The 23,988-nt window shown below is 47.9% G+C and overlaps 1 protein-coding gene across 1 annotated transcript; it reads left to right on the forward strand.

The window, feature by feature from the left end:
- The first annotated feature begins 4,125 nt into the window (after positions 1 to 4,125).
- On the forward strand, positions 4,126 to 18,912 carry LOC112406950 (inactive pancreatic lipase-related protein 1). The gene is made up of 13 exons (XM_024756055.1): positions 4,126 to 4,133; positions 4,609 to 4,657; positions 5,201 to 5,355; positions 5,834 to 5,959; positions 7,615 to 7,749; positions 8,558 to 8,666; positions 10,184 to 10,303; positions 10,411 to 10,530; positions 12,020 to 12,138; positions 13,051 to 13,180; positions 15,072 to 15,180; positions 15,899 to 16,066; positions 18,795 to 18,912. The coding sequence occupies exons 2-13, from the start codon at positions 4,609 to 4,611 to the stop codon at positions 18,856 to 18,858; spliced, it is 1,404 nt and encodes a 467-aa protein (XP_024611823.1). The 5' UTR covers positions 4,126 to 4,133; the 3' UTR covers positions 18,859 to 18,912.
- The last annotated feature ends 5,076 nt before the right edge of the window (positions 18,913 to 23,988 follow it).

Raw genomic sequence — 23,988 nt, forward strand, 5'->3', positions numbered from 1 at the left:
GTGGTTTCATTTCTTGGGTTTCCCTGGGTGTCACAGTTCAACAACTTCATGGATTCCATGAGATGCCCCAATATTCTCCCAACAAATCTCTCCTCTTTTAAAAAAATTAACTATCCAGAACTGATTTCTGTTGCTTACAACAAAAGCCCCATAACTAACATACCTCTAAAAAGTTACTGTTTAAATAGTTAATGGTCTCTCCTTCACTGTTGTTTCACGGGTGGGGTGGAGAGAGTAGCCAACATACACAAGGAGCAGAAACCACTATCAACATGTTCAATGTACATATCTTTTTCTCCTTAAATTCCACTTGTAGGAATTTATCCTACAGACACACCATCCATCCAGAAGACAAATGTATAAGAATATTCAGGGGGCTTCTCTGGTGGCTCAGTGGTTGAGAGTCCGCCTGCCGACGCAGGGGATACAGATTCGTGCCCCAGTCCAGGAAGATCCCACATGTCACGGAGCGGCTGGGCCCGTGAGCCATGGCTGCTGAGCCTGCGCGTCCGGAGCCTGTGCTCCGCAACAGGAGAGGCCACAACAGTGAGAGGCCCGCGTACCGCAAAAAAAAGAAAAAGAAAAGAATATTCAGTAAGGCATCCTTTTTAATAGTAAAAGATTGGAAACAACCAAATAGTCATCAGTAGAGGACTGATAGTGAATATCCAAATATCAGAATACTGTGCAGTGGGTCAAAAGACTGGAACACATCTGTGTGCACTGATAAATGGTTTTCAAGACATATAATTAATTTTCAAAATCAGTTTGCAAGTGCTTCCTTGGTGGCGCAGTGGTCAAGAATCCACCTGCCAATGCAAGGGACACGGGTTCAATCCCTGGCCTGGGAAGATCCCACATGCCACGGAGCAACTAAGCCCATGTGCCACAACTACTGAGCCTGTGCTCTAGAGCCCGTGAGCCACAACTACTGAGCCCACGTGCCACAACTACTGAATCCCCGTGCGCCTAGAGCCCCTGCTCCACCACAAGAGAAGTCACCTCAATGAGACGCCCACGCACCGCAATGAAGAGTAGCCCCTGCTCGTCGCAACTAGAGAAAGCCCGTGCACAGCAATGAAGACCCAACACAGTCAAAAATAAAATAATTAATTAATTTTAAAAAATCAGTTTGCAAAATAATGTATAGGATTTGTTAATCATTTATATTTTGTATGTTTTTAAATAAAATATAATATATATACTCATAGTGGATAGAATATCTTGGAAGGACACACAAGGAGTGGTGAAGCATCATTTTTAACTTCGTATTGTATCAGATGTAGAGGGGCATATATTACCTATTTACAAACATGAGTGAAAAGAATTTTTTTTAAGAAAGAAAAACTAAGCCCTGGGCTTCCCTGGTGGCGCAGTGGTTGAGAATCTGCCTGCCAATGCAGGGGACATGGGTTCGAGCCCTGGTCTGGGAAGATCCCACATAGAGCAACTGGGCCCATGGGCCACAACTACTGAGCCTGCACGTCTGCAGCCTGTGCTCCACAACAAGAGAGGCCACGGCAGCGAGAAGCCTGCACACCGCAATGAAGAGTGGCCCCCACTCGCCACAACTAGAGAAAGCCCTCTCACAGAAACGAACACCCAACACAGCCAAAAATAAAAATAAATAAATAAATTTATTTAAAAAAAAAAAGGAAGAAAGAAAAACTAGGCCCTAAATGCCCATGCCTCTCCCCTTGAGTGTCTGGAGCCCACACTTGCTCTCACCACCCCACACGAGTGGCTGTTGGAGATTAAACCTTCCTTTCCTGCCCAGAGGACGCCACATGAGCTCTGATCACCTTAAGGCAGTTTCAACCATTGAACTGCTCTGCAGGGGTGAGCGTGGAACCCACAGATGAACTTGGCAGTGAGGTGAGCTGAGGGGGAAGTAGGCATGGGCGCCTGACCTTTGGGGAACCTGTGACAGATCATGTGATGATTGTTTCTCCTAAATCTAATCAGATGTTTATATTCTTGCTTCTCTGAAGAACAGCATCTTCTTTTCTCCTCCTTAGAACTGTGCCCTCTCACCATTCCCAGGACTGAAATCCACTCAGAGAATAAGGATAAAATATCTATGAACTCTATTCATATGTACATTCTTTCTTTCATTAATTTATAACCACTTCAGTGTCAGGTTCTAGAAGGTGGAGGGCACAGCAGTGGCCAAAGTAAATGAGGTCTGTGTCCACATGGAATTGCATTCTAGGTGGGAAAAGGAAGATTGCAAATAGATAGAAAAACAAGAGAGGTAATTATAACTTGTGACAAAGTGATGTGAAGGAAACAAATAAGGTGCTAGGGATCGGCTGGGAGGCTGGCAGTGGAGGGGCTTCAAAGGTGGCCAGGGGTGGCCTCGCTGAAGAGGTGACATTTAAACTAATCATTGAATGACAAGAAGGAGCCAGCCCAATGGAGGTCTAAGGAAGAGAGTTTCAGGCCGCCGGAATGGTAAGTGCAAAGGCCCTGAAGTAGAAAAGAACTTGGCACGTTTGACGGAGGCCACTGTGGTCATGTGGGGAGGGTCAAGTGGACAGCAGGAAGAGAAGAGGTCCAGGAGGCAGACAGAGTCATCTGACATCTCCTATCAGCCAAATTTCCTATTTTACCCACTGTTAGATTATCACAAATCTCGTCCTGTGTCAGCACTGCAACGTCAAAGGAAAGCATAAATGCCTTTGTCTTCTCCATGGTCTTTGTCAAGTGCTCCAGCACCTGCCTGGACCATATGAACAGACTTCCAAAGCTTGAATACCTCATCACTTAGGTCAACCAGATGGCTCAAGTCTGGAGAAGGGGGAAATTTATTTTCTATTTCAACTTATTCTATGTAAGTAGTTCCCCTATTCTTTGCAGTGGATTGACACTCAACAAACCTTGTTGATAACTTGCTCAGAACAACTGATATTCAGCAGCTCCTTATTTCACTCTGGATTCAAATCCCATCTCATCACTCATTAGCTGTGTGACTTTATAGGCAATGAAAGACCTGTCCCTCTGTTTCCACATCTGTAAAAGGAGGCAAGTAATGGTACCTACCTCCTGGGGTTGTTGTAAGACTTTAAATTAGGTAATACATGGAAAGTACTCTGACTGCACATACTAAGCCTCACTAACTGTTGTCTGCTATTCCTTATGACACTAGGGCAAGTCTTTTCCATTTTCTTCATAGAAGGGCCCTCCAGCCTGGACCCCAGTGTCCTGATTATTCAGGAGCAGAGTGAACTTTGACACGGAGGCATATTTAACTTGGGGGCAGGGTAGGGCACCAATGGCATTTGCCATGTGAAGGCTTATCTGCTTGTTGTGTGAACCAGACAAGCTGCTCACAGATGCTTGGGTCAGAGGGTAATTCATGACAGCCTCAGAGGGAAGAGTCTTGTAGGACAGGTGTGCAAACTTTGGACGGTCTGAGGAAACTCGACAGACATTACATGGTCTGGTGACATGGGCTTTTATGGGCTCCTGAACCCAGCTATTCCAAATTATAGCAGGATAATAATTGTTATTGTTTTAAACCCTTACATTTGGGCTTGGTTCATCCCATAGCAATAGGTAACTGGAACACTAGTTAGTGGGAGATTGTGGTCAGAGGCTATTATGGGGGCCGTTGACTCTCATGTGCTCAAGTATTACTAGACTGCCAGAGACAGAGATAGACAGACGGACAGACAAAAAGAAAGAGGAGGTTTTCTTAGACACTTCCTTTCACTATCAGCGATTTGCAAGGGCATTTCCGGCCATTCTAAGTGAGAAACACAGCCCTCCACGATTAGAGTTTGCTGCAGTGTCCTCAGCGGGACTTGTACTAGGTGATAAAATAAAACATTGGAAAGTGGGGCCCACTCAGCTCATAGTTACAGGCACATGTACATAGGCGCAAAGTTAGAGACCTTTCACCTCCTTTTAATCAAGCATTCTTTCATCTTCCCAGACTTGTGGGAAGATTTGGCCTCTATTATTAACCTTGTTTTGTGTATTTGGGCAGATTAAACTATTAAGTGCATACAGTATGTTCTATAATCACCTGCTGTTTCCTCAAAGCAGTGTCCAATTGATAAGGCTTGAATATAAGAAAACAGCCCAGGCACTTGATCCAGAGGGAAGGAAGGCCTAGAACATCCAACAGGGTAAGTCTCCCGCCAGCTGTGAAGGAGGGAGGTGGGGCAAAGAGCCTTGCATTCTTTTTTTTTTTTTTTAAGATTCCTTTTTTTTTTAAATGTTATGGCTACTTTTTTAAATTTTTATTTATTTATTTATCTACTTTTGGCTGTGTTGGGTCTTCGTTTCTGTGCGAGGGCTTTCTCTAGTTGTGGCAAGCGGGGGCCACTCTTCATCGCGGTGTGCGGGCCTCTCACTATCGCGGCCTCTATTGTTGTGGAGCACAAGCTCCAGACGCGCAGGCTCAGTAGTTGTGGTTCACGGGCCTAGTTGCTCCGCGGCATGTGGGATCCTCCCAGACCAGGGCTTGAATCCGTGTCCCCTGCATTAGCAGGCAGACTCTCAACCACTGTGCCACCAGGGAAGCCCGAGCCTTGCATTCTGGAGTCTGCTCACTGCTCTGGTCATGCTTTTGGTGAGGCCAAATATCTGAATTTATTGTAGATGGTGAGCATCTGGACACTCACTCTTTTCCTGCTGGGAGCAGCCAAAGGTAAAACACATCCCACCTGCCCCTTGGGAAGGGCATAAACCCATCATCTCGGCACTGGCCAGAGAAAGCTTCAGCCACGGCAGGGCTTCCAGCGGCTGCAGACAGCTCCAAGCTTCCACAGAGACGTGGGTGGGGCTGCAGTTTGTGTGAGTCCGTCTCACAGCATCTCCCCACCAACCTGCCTTCATGTCCAGGAGGCCTGAGGCCAGACTCTTCCAGATAAAGCATTAGACACCTGCCTGGGTTACCATATTGACTTACCAGTGCCCATTATCACATTGGTCAAATAAAACTATCGGAAGATCTAGGCAGGGAACACAGGACTTTTAAGTTTTTATGGTGGTTCGAAGAAGAGAGGTCTCTGTGGGATTAAGTGAGACTGTTCCCTGATCAGAAGGTGGGCACGGGGGGAGAGGGGGCAAGGAGAGAGTCAATGGGACAGAGGCAAGTGTCTGCATGGTCTTCAGCCTGTCCCCAAGCAGGGGAGCAACCAGGCCAGCCTTGGGAGCTAACCCCTGAGCAGGGTCATCTTTTCTCTTACAGGAAAGGAAATTTGCTATGATTCTATTGGGTGCTTCTCTGACTCTGAGCCCTGGGCTGGGACCACCATCAGGCCCCTGAAAGTTCTCCCCTGGAGCCCTGAGAACATCGGGACTCGCTTCCTGCTCTACACCAACGAGAACCCAAACAACTTTCAAGTGAGACCTCTGCCATTTTAACATTGTTGTAACTGGTGAGGGGCTGTGCCCACTGGGGGACCAGGAGTTCTTACCTCTGTACCCTCTGCCTCTACCCGGTCCCGCCAGCTGCCCCCAGGCCTAGCCAGACCTGGACAGAGTAGGTCTCCGATAAAAAAGCTGGCTTGAATGAGTGAATGGTTCACATTTGTCAGAACCTCTAGCTATTTATGTGATTCTGGTGTTGGGCAAAGAGCTTATGGAAGAACCTATGGAAGGTGTAAGACCATGAACCACAATCCAGACCCAGTAGAGGTAGTGATTCCTGACTTGGGAAGGTAGAGCAGGGCAAGAGAGGTCAGGGTGGGCTTCCTGAAAGAGGTGGCTTTTTGCTAAACTTTGAAAGGTTGTGCATTGGAACAGGCAGAGATGGGGAAGAAAGAGACAGGCTAAAGTGGCTGGGCTGCAAAAACACGGAACCCTTCTGTGTTTGTCACAGATTCTTATTCCCTCTGATCCATCAACGATTGAGGCATCCAATTTCCAAACAGACAGGAAGACCCGGTTCATCATCCACGGCTTCATAGGCAAGGGAGATGAGAGCTGGCTGGTGGACATGTGCAAGGTAGGGCCTGGTTCTAACCCCTGTGGCCTGCGCTGCGGGCAGCTGCCACTGCTTCCCACTAATGTCTCCACCTCCCTTTACGCAATCTCAATTAGTGAGTTCGGAACAGGAAATCCTGATGTATCGAGGTACCTTTATGCAATAAAAATGCCTCTTCACCAAAATAAGAATCCCCTTCCAAGTTTCTAGACTACATCTGTAGCCTGAAGCAATGGCATCTGAGGCGTGAACAAACACTTCTGTCCTCTCATTTCTGGTTAAAAGAAGCCTAAATATTGTCTGCTTCCATTTCAGTGAGGCTACTTTGTGTTCCTATAAAAGCAGGACTATGTTCTTTCTGTTCAAGTCTTTCCCACTTCCCTGAGAGTCAGAGATGTGTGCTATGACCATTTATTTGAGATACGGAGAGCTTCTACTGACTGGTGCCCCAAATGGCAGAATAGAAAATGCCAAACCCACTGTAATAGAGCATCTTTTGCTCAGAACGATAGACAACAGAATAACAAACACACGTTCACATACACATACACACAAAAACACATGTGCAGAGACATGCACACACAAATACACATGATATACCATCATCCCTTCTTTTCTTGTGTTCACTGATTCAATACGTTTTTCTGACACCTAAGAATTTACCCTAGCCGCCTGTCTTCCACCCTCCGACTTAAAATGTCAACAGGAAAAGTTACAAAGCCTGAAAATTAAAATCATTCTGCATTTGACCTTGGTTGTACCAGCCATTTAACTCTTGGTATCGCTTCTGTCCCATCATTAATAAGTATCTTCATGTATAAACTGTAAGATATAGCTTATATCCCAAATTCTCCAGGTTTGTAAGAGATTCCTCAGGGCTGCTTTAAAAATAAAAGTCCTGAGAAAACGGTGTTTGGTATCCGTGTGTGTGTGATCACACATATTAGTATCATATATGTGAAAAGATTCTGGGTGGATTTTAAATTTATAGTAACATTTTAGACTCCAGCTGGTCATACGTCCTGCCCGGCAGAACTTCTAAGGATATATCAGTTCCTTTGTCATCCAAGAAGAAGTTTCCCTTTCAGAATTCTTCAATATCTTTTAAATCAGTGCCAATTCTATTTTTAAAATATCTTTAGTGTGTTTCCTCCATGAAATACTGTGCTGTCCTGACTGCAAAAATAGTGACACTTCCCTCCCATCTTAAAACTTCGTAAATACCCAGCAGCCTGGGGTGAAGCAAGCCCAACCTTTGCCAAGAGGCTGAAAGGACCCCTAGCAGTCAAATCCACAAAGTCATTTAGACCCTGGCTGCCAGAGAATGCACTTGAGACCTTTTCTTTTCGAAATAGGATTCTTTGAATGATGCCCTGGTTTCGGCCACCTTATTGAATCAACCTGATTGAATCTGGTCGAAGAAAACCAGAGAGTGGTCAGCTTTTAATTAGTCTACGAACTAGAGAGGGAATCGATTTGCGTTTCTTGTAGCTTTTGCCCTGAGGGATAACTCCTATCGGCAACGGGATTCCTAACAAAGTCGAGTTCATCCCAGTGCCCCAGCTAGGAAGAGACAGAAGGACAGCCAGTGGTAACTCGGCGTCCATTTCTGAGCTCTGGTTGGAAGCGGTTTCATGAGCCCCCACGATAACCCCCTGGTGTCTCTCCAACACCAGAACATGTTCAAGGTGGAGAAGGTGAACTGCATCTGCGTGGACTGGAAAAGAGGCTCCCAGACCACCTACACGCAGGCTGCCAACAACGCGCGTGTGGTGGGCGCCCAGGTGGCCCAGATGCTGGCCATGCTCAAGGTGAGTGGTGGCCGGGCTGCGAGGGGACACACGGCACCCACCGGTCTCTTTTGGGTAAAGACACAGCTGAGGGTTACATGTTTAAAGAGGAAATAGAAAGAATTGATATTTCTATTGGAGTCTTACTTCTAAAATTCACCTCAAATGAAAACCTATGGTGTTTGTGCTCAAGGCGCTGTACACCTATAATAAATGAGTACTTCTGGGTGAACATCTCTGAGACCAACAGGTGTGAATACTTTGAATTTGTGTCATTTGTTTGTTCATCCAATATTTGGGGGCACATTGTCAGGAGCTCTGCTAGGGAATAAAGAGAAGGCCCTGGGGGAGCTTACAGGGACCACTGAGTGTGATCAGGGTTCTGATGTGGGGAGGGGGAAGGGTGGCTACAGGCTTTATAGGAATGTGTGTGGGGGTCAGGGGGCAGCTAATCCAGTCTGGGGAGCGGGGGTCGGTGATTAAGGATGTCTCTCAGGAAGAGACGTCTAAGTTGAGAGCTAATGGCTGAGCTGTGTTGTGAACTGGACTGACTCGTGGTTGGGGAGACATGACAACAGGAAGAGGAGGCTAAACCAGACCCAGAGGTGAGAGACTACGACATATCTGAGGGCCTGAGAGTTCCACTAAGGGTCTAGCTAGAAAAGAGTCTAGAAAAACAGGTGTTGAGTCAGAAGAGCTCTGAGGCTTTCGTAAAGGGCTGGGCTTGATCTTACGGGCAGTGGCAGGTTTTCAGCAGAGGAGTACCGGCATTAGGTTTGCAAAAACCACAGCACAGAAATGTCCTGAAAAGACAATCTTCCCTCTCCAGTCGAGCTACAGTTACTTACCTTCCCAAGTCCACCTCATCGGCCACAGCCTGGGGGCCCACGTGGCAGGAGAGGCAGGGAGAAAGACTCCAGGCCTGGGCAGGATTACAGGTAAGACTTGAGGGCTGGGGCCCAAGGTTTGGTCCCCAGTAACCCCAGAACGTATACAAGACTGCAGCCTAGCTTGGAGCTGGGCCCAAAGAGTCCATCCCCTTGGCTGTGGCAGAGCCGGTTAGAGTCTGCACAGAGCATTTTAGGAAGCCCCCCCAGAAGCCTATCTTTGTGGCAGGGGAAGTGGTGTCTTTGTTCTCTTTACTTCCTCCGCCTCTGTCCCCATCCATTTTCTGGTGATGTGGGTCTCTCAGCAGGACTGAACACCCAGGAAAATGCAGAGTAAGGCTAGCATGAACGTGAGCAAACATAATTAAGACAAGTCCGTAATGTCATTCCTTTCCCCCTTCTCTGAAATCAAGGGCAGAATAGAACACAAAGATTTTGCTTCCACTGCCTTCATTGGTAGAAGAAACCCAGACACCATCACACCAAAAGCATCCTTTTAACCCAAGCAAAGCCTTTAAATTATAACCACAAAATATATCAATATAGTCATTATAATGCTAATATAATAATTATAGTAAGCATAGATTAAGTGCCTGCTTATCCCAAATACTGTGCAAAGTGCTTTACGTTTTCTCATTTAATCCTCAGAACTAAAGAAAAAGGCTGAGGGAAGCAAATGACTTGCCCAAGGTCACACAACTAATCAGTGGTAGGACTGACATTCAATCCCGGTTCTGCTGTCTTTTGGTTCAAGTCTCTACCTTTATAAGAACGTTCCCTTTTATTTTCAACAGACAATTATGTTCGTGCCTTTTCATCTGCTCTGATGAAACCTTCAAAAACAATTGTTAAATCTAGGAGTCCTGTCAAGAAGGAAATATAGAGCACGTGCTTTTAATGAGAGCCCTGCATTACGAAAAGCTCATAGCCGTTCTAAACATTTCAGGCTTTGGAACGAAACAACAGAGATATAAGAGATATAATTCTAAATATTTACTTATACACCCATAATGATGTGCCAGGCACTGTGCTAAATGCTACATGTATTATCTCATTTAATCTTATAGCTCTATTATCACCCCCTTTTATAAAAGGGGACACTGAAGTGTAGAAGAAGTCAAGTGATTCATCCAAGGTCATGCAACTTGCTCAAAAAATAGCCGAGTAGGGATTTGGAGCAAGGTACCCAAGTCCCAGAATTTGTGTTTTGAATTGTGATACCATACTATTTCGCCCCTTTTTCCTTCAAACTTGGGAAGAGAAAGAGAATGTTGAAGGAGAAAGATATACAAGTAAGTGGGAGAATCTGATGTGGAGAAAAACCCTTGCCTAAACAAAATCTAAATGTCTTTGTTCACCTGCCCTTCTCTATCCACTCCACTGGAATGTAATGAGCATGACTGAGATTCAATGTCTCCGTATTCAATACCCCGGCCATGACACTGCACAACTCCAGGGTATGGCATCCCTTGAGTTAGGTAGCGCACAGCCTGGGCAACCGTACAACCTCAATCCTGCTGGTACCTATAGCCAGGCCTATTGTGTGCAACACTGACCATCTCTTTTAGGGTTGGATCCTGTAGAAGCAAGTTTCGAGGGTACTCCTGAAGAGGTCCGACTCGATCCCTCCGACGCTGACTTTGTTGATGTGATCCACACGGATGCAGCTCCCCTGATCCCATTCATGGGTGAGCCCCTCCACGTTCCAGCTGCAATCACGTGCGATTGTGAGAGCATGTGCTTTTAATGAGAGCCCTGCCTTATGAAAAGCTCATTGCTGTTCTAAACATTTCAGGCTTTGGAATGAAACAACTGGTGGGTCACCTTGATTTCTTCCCAAACGGAGGAGAGGAAATGCCCGGATGCAAGAAGAATGCCCTGTCACAGATCGTGGACATAGATGGCATCTGGGCAGGTAAAGCCAGAGCAGAGTGGGGACATCACTTCCCTGGGGGAGCAACGCCACTCCCACAGCAAATCTTAACAACGAAAACACACTGCTCTTTGAAAATATACAATCTCCCCTTCTAGACCTTATTTCTTAAAAATGTAGCCACGTATCATCTGTTATATCTCAGCTCTGCTGATTTACTTCCTTATACATTGTGTGGTGCCCTGGAGTGAACAAGCAACAGAGAATTACAAAACCATTGCTTAAAGCTGTAACTCCAACAATCAGTTGATAGCTACCCAATAAAGGAAGGAAATACCATAAAAGTAAATATCCTGAATCTAAGAGAATTTTTCTGCCAATTGTCCCTTGGGAGTCAGTGATATGCTTCAAGCTTATGTAACTGGCTTCCACTCCATAGACAGCTCCATAGACAAAATTCCCAATCATGTCCACGGCAAATCCATTCACACGAGAGTCACCACTCCGCTATGTTGGGGAAAGAATAAGAAGCAATCACGGGTAAGGAAGGTTAGAGCAGAGACTGTGCTACTCAAGGTGGCTATTCTTTATCATTGATCAGCACACCTGGGATAAAGGGCATCTTTCAGATACAGCTCTGACTCTGTATCTAATAAGGTCAAAATGGCAAATGAACAGGTGAGATTTTCAGCCAGACTCAACATTTGGCACCACACAGGTTTAACTCAAATGAGTAAAGACTTTTATTGAATGTGAGCGTAAGGCTTGGCAAGTATGGACACCATCAAAGCAACTATTAAGGATGAGGACCTATGCGTTTGTCTTTCACAGCTTTAGGAGGCTTTGCACGGATAGAGTAGCCTAGACTCCCCATCAGTAACGGCCAAGCAAGTTCAGGCCAGGTGTGGAATGCGTGCTGGGACATCTGCCACTTGGCAGGAATTTATAGGAGCCAAGGAAGGTTCTAAGAAGGAACAAGACATGAGAGTGAAAGGCATGCTCACATAAAGCCACCTAAAGCTACTTGACCTTCCTTTTTGTTCACCTAAACATGGCATGACAATGTCCTTGCCCGGGTTTGGTCGTGCCTAGGAGGTCAAGTCACATCCGGTTGTGTCTTCGAGGACCTCCAGCCTGGTGCCTGGGACACAGAATGGAACAGAGGTTAGAGGCCTGGGCTCAAGCACCAGATGGGCTTGGGTTTAAATCCCAGCTCCACCACTTCCTAGCTGAAATCTGAAATCTGAGGCTGTAGCCTGTATGTCTTTCTGTAATTAGGGATGGTATGTTACCCACCTCTGAGGAAAGGTGAAGCTTACAGGGACAATACATGTAAAGTGCTCAGAACATTGCCCGGCACACAGAAAGCAGCCTTTATATGTTAACTGTCATTTTGTGGCTGGATTTTGGACTAATTTTCAATTTCTGAAAATATGGTCCCACTTTGGAACCATCCCACTTGGAGAGAGAGGCAGAGAAGTTGTCATGGGGTCCTGACCACCTGTGCAGACTTCCTTCTTTGCTTACCCAGGAACCCGGGACTTTGTGGCTTGCAATCACCTGAGAAGCTACAAGTATTACTCGGAGAGCATCCTCAATCCCGATGGGTTCGCTGCGTACCCCTGCGCTTCCTACAAGGACTTTGAGTCTGTAAGCTATTATGCCACCTTGAGTCCCAAGGTGGGGCTGTTGTCCTGCTGCGTTGGGATCTGCAGTACTCTCTCACCAGGGTCTGATCATCCCCTACTTGTTTTGCACCGCATGTCAGAGTTCACGGTCCTGTAGAGTGGAGGGGGAAAAAAGCTTTAGGCAGGAGGTAGCTAAAATTCTAGAAGAGTCATGTGGGAGCGGAAGATTCTGGGAAATCGGAGAGTCGAGCAGTCAATTCAATGATCTAGGAAGGCTTCCTGCAGGGGCAAAGTTAGAATCTGGCTGGAAAATCATAGAGTTTAGAAGGAGGGGAAAGTGTGCACATTTCTGACAGGGGCGGAGCAAGTATGGAATGTGGGAGAGAAGAATCTACATGCCAGAGAGAAGGAAAGGTGGATGCTGGGGTTCTACACGCTGGGCTGGGAGTTTGTGCCGTGTGCAGCCGGCAACAAGGAGAGAGATGCACGAAACGATACCCCGGAGCCTGCCTATGCGGGCTCACTAGAGCCGGTGTGAACATCTATTCCCGACCCCACATTCAATGACATCGTGTTGATAGCCTGAACTTGGCCACAGGCACAGAATACCACAGAAATCGGTAAACTCTGCAGGACTTTTTGTCCCAGAGTTGCCTGTTAGTCATTCACCAGCATACCACTCGATGGAAGGCGTATTTGATCTAACCTGGGGCCCAGGCATCAATATTTTCTGAAGCTCCCCAAATAGTTCTAATGTGATGTGCATCAGGCTTGGGTACTACATCCTGGATGAAGTTAGTTTAGAGACCATCTATTCCAATCTCTTTCCAGTTATGAAAGAGGAAACTGAGACTATAGGAAAATTGCTCCCCAGACGTGTGGATCATAAAAAGACAAATTCACACCTTACAGCCGGATCCATCTTTCTCATTAGAACAAGTGCTTCCCCTGTCCAGATGAAGGGTGCCCGCAGATGGGCCACTATGCTGATAGATTTGCTGGCAAGACACGTGAGGAGCAGCAGAAATTCTTCCTGAACACAGGAGATTCCAGCAAATTTGCTCGTAAGTTGCGCTGTGATTTCCCACCCAAGTAAAAGAGGTTTCCTTTCTGTTTTATGTAAAGGGGTGGCCTCTAACCTGAAATATTTGTGGGTACATTTCATCTTAGTAAAAGGACACATCCACCCAAACCACCCCATTTAAGACTCAACCAAGGATTTAGAAAGGGTCTGCTTTACTTTCATTTTATTTCTATGGCATGAAATGAGTGGACACAAACAGCATAATTAATGGGATAATAGCAATTTACCTGTCTCTGTGGCCATCTTCTCAGAATTTTCACCACCCCACAGTTCCTTGTCCTATGCATTTTAAAAATCGTGTCATCCGCACCTGTCCTATCCATTCAAAATTTATTTGGTACCAACTCTTTGCTTATCTAGCCCACTTAAGAAGCCCAACTCCAACGTCCTCAATTTCCAGCCTTCTGTCCATGTGTCCCTCATGCCCGTTGATGGGGGTGCCTCTCTGGTGGAGGGTTGGAGGGGATCAGAAAGGGGTAATTCCTCTCAAAATTCTGCTGAATGGGCTAGGACATAGGGGAGAGTCAGGCATGTTTCAGCCTCTTTGTGCCAACCTGCCTTATGACAGTTCCCTAAGATACTGTACTGTAAAAAAGAGACTGTGTTGATATAAATACATAAATATATACAAGTCTCATATAGTTTTTTAAGTCAGGTTTATTGAGGTATAATTTATATACAGCCAAAGTCACCCTTTGTAGTGTATAACTCTGAGTTTTGGTAAATAAAAAGTCATGTAACCATCTCCAAAATCAAGATATAGAACATTTCCATCACTGTTTACATATTTTTTTAAAAGGCGTTGGTTAATCAATCCTTCCTCTGATGTAGTGATGCACAAAATACTTGCCAATATTTTAAACTTAAACATTCAAAACCAGATATTCGTTCCTCAGCTAACATTTATTTATGGGCCACAGGCTATGCTAGATGTGGGGTGGTGCAGGGATGAACAAGACACCCTGGCATGCAATTTATAACCCGGCAGAGAAAACTGAAACTGAGCCAGCAGCTACAAGTGTGTTGGCTCGAAGGCTTGCTGCTGTGACATGGTGGGACAGCGGACCTGGCCCTGGTCAGAGGAAGGGGCAGGGAAAACACCTCTGAGGATGTAAAGGACAAGTAGGAGTCAGACAAAGGATGTGTCTGTGCCTTTGCATACATATGTGTGAATGTGTATGTGAGTATGTGGTGTGTATGAATGCGTGTGCGTGTGTATATGTGTGTGTGTGTGTGTTTATGTGCGCATGAGTGTGTGGTCAAGCGTGTATAGGTTCCTGTGTATGCGTGTGTGCTCCTGGGCGCCAAGACAGCCCTTCAGGCATAAATCTGGATGACCACTGTGTTGGAGACTGCCCAGGGCCCCGGAGAGGCAGAGGGAAGACACAGACCCTGCCCTTGAGGCTCCCAGGACTGCACCCCTGAACTACCTTTCCAAATGTGGGGACCAGCCCTTGTTCCTTCTCTTTCCACCTTAACTCATAGTACTGTCCTTCGAGAACAGAGCTGTCCAACAGAACTTTCTGCCATGATGGAGATGCTCTGTGTTGTCCAATGCAGTAATCAGTAGCCACATGTGGCAATTCAGCACTTAAAGGGTGGCTAGGGAAAGCGAGGAATTGATTTTTGTTTTATTTAATTTGGGTTTAAATTTAAGCAGCCACATGTGGCTAGTGACCCCTTTACTGGGCGGGCAAGTCTACAGGGGTCCACTGCCAGATACGTGTTTCTCCTTAAGGCCTAGTTTGAGTCGTAGGTTAACATGTAGAACTTCTACTTCGATGCCTCAGTGTAAGGGATGTGACAAGAACCTGAGATTTCTGTCAATTATTTTGTGCATGAATAAAAACTCTTTTCTATGTCCTGTGCAGGCTGGAGATATGGAGTTTCTATAACACTGTCTGGAAGAAGAGCCATTGGTCAAATCAAAGTTGCTTTGTTTGGAAATAAGGGAAACACTCACCAATACAATGTCTTCAAGTAAATTTCCTTTTTTGGTACCACCTCTCACTTGATACACACGGCCTTCACATCCGTGCACTGACATACTTGTTGTCTCTTTATCAATGGATTCTAAATTATTTACTTTAGGTACTGAAGTTAACTTCAGATTTTTGCTAACACGTGTTGTTTTCTCTATTATAAATCCAGGCATTTTATTCTTTCTCTCTCAATAGATCAGATTTTTTAAGATAAATCTAATGTTAGCCCAGATATCATATTTTCTGATTAGCCCAGTCACACGTGTTTGTTGTGTTAAACTAGTGGATAACTTGCTATTGTACAAATAATTCTACCAGAAAAAAATGATATGAAGGAATTATATAGTTTTCTACAGGAAAGTTTTGAAGGTAAATTAACTCACGTTAATAATAGTTAAATAGTAGTTTAAGGGACTTCCCTGGTGGTCCAGTGGTTAGGACTCTGTACTTCTACTTCAGGGGGCCACGGGTTCAATCCTTGGTCAGGGAACCAAGATCCACATGCTGCATGATGTGGCCGAAAATAAAATAAAATAAATAGTAGTTTGAGGCTGCTGGCATACAGCTGACTTTTTCATTTCTCTAACCTTTATTTGAGAATTAATTTGGAAAAAAAATCATCTAGTTAATCTAGAGTAGAAAAGAGAGGCAGGGACCTGTATGGTCATTAGAACTTGTTTCAGTGAATGGGAACGTTTCTATTTCTCTGTTTCAAGGGGGATTATCACACCAGGCTCCACCCACTCCAATGAGTTTGACGCGGATATTGACGTCGGAACAATTGAGAAAGTCAAGTTTCTTTGGAACAACAACGTGGTAAACCCAACCCTCCCCAAAGTGGGTGCAGCCAAGATCACCGTGCAGAAGGGAGAGAACAAGACGGAGTATGTGTCTTTGCTGGCTTGTGCCTAAGGATGTTTGTAGAGACTTGCATTTGTCATGGAAACTCACCCCAGAAAGTCAGCTGAGGTTCAGCCAGTGTTCTCAACACCGTCTGTGGCAGGCACAGATGATACAGCCCTGCCTTCGATGAAAACCAAGGAGGAAAAATAAGAAAGAGAAATAAGAAATAATTTCTGAAGGGTATAAAGTTATAAGTATCAGTTAGAGAGTTGGCTACAAGTTAAAGAGGGGAAGATCAATGAAAGTTCAGGATAATAGAAGGAAAAGGAAATCAGTTTTAGCAAAAGATATAAAATTTGAGATGAGGCGAGAGGGCTGAGGTGGCAACACTTACAGAATCCTCATCCTGGCCCATGGCATCCCTGGCTGTGGCGTCTGCGGGGCGGTGGGGGTAATGACCAAAGCTCAGACCCCAGGTCTGGCCAGCAGGACACCCCCGTGCCGCTTGGCGAGAAGAAGATCCTGGGCTCTTGGTCACTGATTGAGGTTTGGAGGTTAGGTGGGGTCACTAAACTCAGGCCCCAGGGAATGTCACACCCCCGGGCAGGGGGCGGGCAGGGGGTGGGTTGGCAGACCTCACAGCAGTCTCACCAGCTGGATGAGCCCTGTGGGGTCCACCCCGTCTCTGTGACGGGAGGACCGAGGGGCTGGCCCAGGCAGGGCGTCCGCGGAGCAAGAAGGTCCTCTCTCTGAAAATACAGTGTCGAGGAGGCCAGTGGGGAGCCCTGTGCAGGCTGGGGGTGCAGCTGAGGCCTCCTCTCAGCCATCGGAGGACACTGGGACTCTAAGGTCAGTGACCCAGGTCCCATTAGGAAGTGGACCTGTTTCCTGGATCCTGGGATGTAGCTGAAATCATGTCAGAAGAAGGTGGTCTCATTGGAATGTTTAAAATAAGAGGCATTCCCAAGGAGATGCCTTGTTCACAGGTGGATTCAAGAAAGGAAAAAAAAGTAGGAGACCAAATCACCCAGGGCGTTGCACCCTCTAGATACATCAGCTGTCACCTCAACCCTCCGACGACCTGAGGGCAGCTTCCCCGCCCGCCGACTCTGGAGGGAATCGATCTAAGAGAAGCTAGATGGTGGACCTCAAAATTTTTAAATATAGGAAGACAGAGCGTCACAAACTATAATAGTTTGGGAAGTCAAAATACTGAATTCGTCAACTTATTCAAATATTTTGCTGTTAGGAAAACAGCTAATAAGTAACATTTAAAAAAATTATAATAAGTGGGAGACTAAAGAAAATTAAGAGTTTGGTCCAACCTCCTCTCATATCCCTCTCAAATTTTTTTAGTCATCTCATTGGGGTTTCAAGTCCTACCTGCTGACAGGAATTCCTCCAGTGACATGGTATCAAAAGGAAAATGTAGTTTCCCCCCTTTGTTTCTCTCTCCCCACACACCATCCTCCTCCCTTCCTCTCTGACTTTAGTAAGTACCAGGTATGCCTGGCGGGGAGGAGGGGATGCAAAGACAGAGCCTGCTCCTGAGGAGTTTACAGTATAGCTGTTGAGAAAAATGGACTTACGGCTCATTGGAAAGGTCAAATGACAGACGAAGAGCTCCCCGTGAGGGGCCCGAAGAGGGGGCTGGGGAGACGGGCAGAGGGACGGGGAGAGGTATGTGAGGGGCACGGGGAGGCCAGGCTGCTGAGGGCGGGGCTCCGGTGCAGAGGACAGGAATTCGATTGGAGGTTAGGGTTAGGGCTTCCAGGAAAGACAAATGAGGTACAAAGAGAAAGTGGGAAGGGGCCAGTGAAGGTGAGGAGAGAGGATGAAGCTTCGGAGTTCACAGGTGGTGAGAGAATCCCATGTTTCCTAGAAGAGCTGTCACCACACCACTTACATCTGCATTGTCTTTAAATTAATTATAAAGCTTTTTTATATTAATTGTCATGAGATGCTACATTATTGACTTGGGATTCTCACCAGTCACGGGAGGGAGCTAAGCCCTCTTCTACAAATAAAGACTCCATTGCCGAGTAACCAGCCCCGTATCGTGGCTGGAAGGCAGCAGGGGGCAGCCCAAGGGGAGAGCCAGGCCCCTGACTCCAGGTTTAGAAGGCAAGGTCAAGAAAGGTTTGAAGCTGACCACACAGAAAACGTAGGCCACAATGTCAGCTTGACCTGTGTTTGCATCTTGGTTCTTCTACGTATCAACTGAGAGCCCTCTGTGCCTCAGTTTCCTCTCCTGTGATGTCGGACTCTTAACGATACCTCCTCACACTTGTGTGGTGAGGACGAAGGGCGCACTGCGTGAGTGGATCAGCTAGTGTGGTTGTCGACAGCTAGCGAGAGCTCAATCTACTGTAGGTGCTGTGTTTTCTTGAGCTGCTGTAGGCTGAATCGGGTCCCCAGAATGGCTGGGGCAAGAGTGAGCCCATCTGTAAACCCCTCTGCTGGGTTTGTGGGGGGCCCACATGTACTGTGGAGAAGGAGAGCCGTGAGAGGTCCAGTCGCTGCCCCAGGGTGCCCACAGTCCCAGCTGCCAGAGGATCCAGAGACCAGGGACCACTTCTGAGCGACCCCTGACCTTGTCCTGGGGTCCAGCCAGCCCCTCCCCCTGGAAGGCCCCAGGCAATCTGCCCTCCAGGAACTTTTTGAAGCTACCACCCTAGTGCAGCCCTCATCGTTTTGAATTGTAAATCAGTAATTACCTTTGCCAGGTAAGAACGCCCAGCACTTAGAAAGATTCCTTTCTCTCCACAGATACAGTTTCTGTAGTGAAGAAACCGTGAGAGAAGACGTCTTGCTCAGTCTCCTGCCCTGTTAAACTCCGGGTGTGATGCAGCCACCGTGTAATGCTAATAAAATCCGTACATGCATCTATCTGCTCACAGCATCTGTCGCTGGTGTCAGCTGCCCCCAGAGGGACATTTGGGAATTGACTATTTTAATGCCCTGCCCATTTCCGTATATTGGGGTTTCCTGCCCTTGACCTCCAGTTACCAACCCCGTTCCCCCCAGTTTCCCTGGTCCTCGTGCCCACTGTCTTCTCCTCACCCGAGGCGCGGCGGCAGACAGCAGCACTAGAGAGTGGAGCTGGGGCCCCAGCAGAGCCTTTAGCCCTGCCCCTCATCCTGCAGGTGAGGAAACAGGCGTGCGGGCTCGCTGTTGCAGCACACGGAGCGGATGTGCCCCATCGGGGCTGAGGGTCGGGCCCCTGACTCTGGTTCCAGGGCCCCTCCCTGACTCTGCCATCACCTTGAGATCATGGAAGGCCGTGCTAGGACGTGGCCCCTTTGCGATGGTAAATTGTGTGGTGATGGGACCACTTGGGGGCTCTGGCTCTTGGTGAGGTTAAGGGGCTCCAGCACCCAGAGACTGTGGTGGGCACATTTGCAGAGCACAGACAGACTTCCCGCGCCCCCTGGCCCTGGGCCGGGGCTGCCTCAGAGCCCTCTCTCCACCTGCCGGGCAAGCACCATCCCAGGCAGGGCCGGGCGCTGAGCAGGGGTCCAGGGGGTGCCCAGTGCAGGCCCGGCTGAGGGGGGACTTTTCTGTCTTTGTAGGGGCGGGGAGACCCAGCCAAGCCGACCTCACCGTGGCCCCGCCCACACAGGTGTTCCTACCTTGGGGGGAGTCTTCAAGGTGGCCCAGCCTGTCCCGTGATCATCCCTAGGGGGTTGTAGGGACCAGGAAGGGCACTGCCTCCCCTGAGTGTCTCCCTTCTTGGTCACCCACCCACTATGGCAGTTCCTAAGCCCCAGTGGCACGTCAAGCTATCACTGAGCTTCAAACCTGAGTGCGAGTGGGCTCCAGAGTGTTCCGTGAAAGCAGAGGGTGTGGGGAGGATTCCCCAAGCGACTGTAGTAAAGGCTTCACAGTCAAGGGCACAGGGTGGGCGCTCAGCAAACCGTGGTGATGGGGGGGGGGTGGGGCGCACCGAGCAGGAGAGACCCAGCGCTGGCCGTGAACCCGCGCCCCGGGCAAGCAGCACATCCAATCAACGGAATGGAGCTTCTGCAGACACTCCCAAACACCACCTCTTGTGTAGGCACTGGAGTGAGAGGGAAGCCGACTTCCATTTGGCCCCTGGGGGCGTGCCCGGTGGTAGGGGGCCGGCACCTAAATAAACACCACCATGCTGCCCACTAGGTGCAAAAAGCAAGGTATATGCCAGGACAGGGGGGCCCAGAAGAAGGAGAATTAAGATGGGGAAGACTCCAAAGAGCCGTGGGAACTAGGCCCAGGCTTGCAGGAAGACGACCCACTGAGACTGCAGGCTGGGAGGCCAGCAAGGAGGAGGAGGCCCCCACAGACATCCAGGCAAGAAGTGATGAGAAGGAAGAGGGTGGTGGGTGGAACCAGGTACCTGCTCCCCAGACTAACAGATACGGCCAATAACTTGGAGAAAAGGATTTTAAAACAAGGAGGAAGCTGAAAAATGACTGCAGACAGAAGAAGCCAGTTGCCGAGGCCCCCTAATCTGCTGGCCACACCATAAGCACACAGCGGAGGCTCTGCCCTGAGCCTCGGGTGACCTGGGTGACCTTGGGTTTGACAGCAGGTGCACCGGTAACCTGGGACAGGTAACCTGCTTCAGGGACAGGGAAGGCAGCTGATGGAGACCCGAGCCGGAACAGGGCCAGCCTCCTGCTGGCTCTTCCCGAGTCCCTTTCCTAGAATGGGCGTAAGTCCTTTAATCGGATATACAGCCTGAGAAAATTCCCAGGAAGGCAGAGAACAGCTGACTCCACGATCACCACCATTGACCTCGTGTGTGTCGCAGGGGCCAGCGGTAAAACCAGGTAAGAATCACGGGGCTGGAGATACACGGAACGTAGCCAATATTCAATTCGTGAATCACTTGGTTATCGCACATAAACAGCACACAACACAGCTTAGTCAGAGTAGGGAAAATAGGACAGCTGGTAAATGAACCACCCCAAGAAGAAGTAGGGAAGGAGGCATCTCAGCACGAGCGGAGGTCCTGGTCCTGCCACAGGTCTCCAGACAAGCATGAGTGGGAAGTCGCCCTCTGCTCTGACAGGGCCTCGGGCAGCGACCACCTGCCACAGCTCAGCACCTTGGGATCGGGTCCTCCAGCAGAGAGCCTTCTAGTCGCTGGGCTCAGTGTCTCTTTTCAAAGAGTGGGTCAGGAGGTGTAACAGTTAACCCAGGGTACCTTGTCTCTATCAGTTGCTCCTTCAGTTCTAGTGATGTATGTTACCCATCAAATTTCTTATCTAAAGTACCACTCAGTTTATCACTCTAAGACACTCGCAGTCCTACAGCGGACTTTCCAAGACAGCTAATATGGAAGTTCACCCTGGCCACTGTGACTCTGTTTTGAACTATTTAAATAGCTTAAATCCTATACGTTTCACACAAGGTAAGTAGGAATCGTAGCACAGAAGAAATCACATCATAACACCTTGGCTACTTATCAGTGTGGCTACGGAGCCTCCACTTCCTGTCCCCACACATCCTTGACCTGAACGCACCGCCTGCGAGATGGATGGGGAGATTAGGGCTCTCCGTGGTTACTCTGGGGGACACTTGCAGTGTCCATGTGGCCCCGGCAGATCTGAAATCCAGATTTCAGCAGCTTCATGGGGCCAGCTTGATTAGACTTTGTCCTTTTTTGTTTTTTAAATAACAGAGGTGGTGCATTTTTCAGAACACATATGAATACGGCCTTTGGAACAATGAAAATACACCCCATTCATAGTCAGTTTGTAAACATAAAGCTCAGGGGGACATTCAGTCTGGTTGGAAGCAATAGGAAAAGGCACTGAGCCAGCAGTCAGGGCTCTAGTTGAGCCTGGTGACCTTGGGCAAGGACTTTCCACCTCTCTGGGTCTCAGCTTTCTCATCTGTAAAATGGAACAGAAGGCTCCATCCTTAAGTCAGGGAGCTGTAAGATGAGGGAGGCTCCTTAGGGAGTATGGCCACAGCCTGACCCCAGACTCAAAGCTACCAGAAGGCAGCAGACACGCAAAGCAGTGCTTGTTAGGATGGGCTTCAGACCCACCCAACTCAGGCCCTGCATGCTCACCCCAAGGTGCAGGAAGCTGGGCATCCAAGGGCTCACGGGACTAGCTGAGGCAGCTCCAGGAGTGCCAGGGTTGCACCAACCAGCCTGCAAACCAGAATCAACTGGGAGCTTAAAAAAAAGATGTGGGGGGGGGGGGCTTGTCCCAGGCCCCACCCTGACCAATTCAAGAACAATCCCATGTACAGGCCTTTTAAAAAAGCCCTCGGGTACTTCTCCCCATGCAGCTGGGTGAAGCGCCCCCAGGAAACAGTATTTCCTGAATCCTCTCAAGGCGAGTCTTCTCATCCCAGGCTTCCAAGTGAACTTATTCCTCATTCTCCAAGGGAATTTATTAATTTTGTGTTTTCACCTAGATGATAACCTATTTTTTTTTAGTCAGTTACAGAGACAAGGTTTTCTCTTTGTTGTGGTAATTTGCAGTAAGAATTTTGTTTCCTAAATTGACGTGCAATGAAATGATGTTAATGGGAACGTCCGGGGGCGGGTGAGAATTTTTAGTGAGGATGGTGTCCTTCTATTTACTCAGGTCTGAGAAACCTTGGAGAGTATGGTCTGGGACTGAAAATGTGGAAGACATGTCCAGTGTCACAGGCTTTGAGAGCAAAGAGTTGGCTTTGGGACCCGGAACGGAAGAGCAAATGTGGCCAGAGAGGAGCAGGGAGGGGTGGGGGAGGAACGAGCCTTGGCGGGGTGGGAGCGGGGACCCCAGGGGGCTTCTCAGTGGGGAGATACAACTGACATCCCTGGCAGCGGAACCCACAGGTGCAAAAGCTCAGGAGAGGAAAAGAACAGGTATATTCCAGAACTGTGTGTCCTTCCATCTAAGCACTTGTAGGGTGGGAAGGCATCAGGGAAGAGCAGAAATGAAGCTTGGTGAGGCCACGTGGTGGCCATGTTAATTTTCTCGGGCTGCCATAACAAAGTACCACATACGGCGTGGCTTAAACAATAGAAACTTATGATCTCACAGTTTTGGAGGCTGGAGAGCCCAGGACCAAGCTGTCATAGGTTCGAGTCCTTTCGGCAGCTGTGAGGGAGACCCTGTCCGTGCCTCTCTCCTTTCGGTGGTTGCTGGTGATCTTTGCCATTTCTTGGCTTGTAGAAGTATCACCCAAATCTCTTCGTTCATGTTCACGTGGCCTTCTCCCTCTGTGCACGTCTCTGTATCCAAAGTTCCCCTTTTTATCAGGATACCAGTCATACTGGATTAGGACCCACTCGAATGGCCTCATTTTACCTCTGTAGAAACCGTAACTCCAAAAGGTCATGTTCTGAAGTCCTAGGGTTTAGGACTCCATCATATCTTTTTGCAAAGAACACAACCCAACCTATAACAGTGGCCAACCTCGCATGTCCGGCTTAGGAGCTTGGACTCCACTTAAACTGGATCCCTCTCCACCGGTTACCCGCAAACTATTCTCTTTAGTTAAAGCCCAAATTACGTAGCCCTGGTACAAGCCCTCTTCAGTGTGCTGTTCCTTGTTAGCTTGTTCAATCAGTTGAAATTGTATTGCTTTTAGGCAATCAGTGTCTGTGCCCCAAGGGACCATCAATTCCATGAGGGCAGGGCAGTAGGATACTCTGTTCCCTCCCTGTTACACCCTCAAGGCTGGAAGAGCATCCAACACGCTCTGGCCGCATAAAAATGAACACAAAAGAGTGAACAAACATGTGAAACACGCATCTGAGGGTGAACAAACATGTGAAACACGCATCTGAGGGTGTCAAGGAGCCACCCACAGGATTAGAACTGGGAGGAAACTCTGGGGGAGGCTGATGTGGTGCCTTAGAGAGACGTGATGCCAGCCCCTCGAGGGCAAGGGCAGGGAGAGGGGAGGGGAGGGAACAGATAAAAGAGGTGATGAAGGTAAGGAATGAACAGGTCTCAATAGGCCTCAGCGT

The sequence above is a fragment of the Neophocaena asiaeorientalis genome, unplaced genomic scaffold (assembly GCF_003031525.2).
Source record: "Neophocaena asiaeorientalis asiaeorientalis breed wild unplaced genomic scaffold, Neophocaena_asiaeorientalis_V1.1 scaffold85, whole genome shotgun sequence".
NCBI classification, from domain to species: Eukaryota; Metazoa; Chordata; class Mammalia; order Artiodactyla; family Phocoenidae; genus Neophocaena; species Neophocaena asiaeorientalis.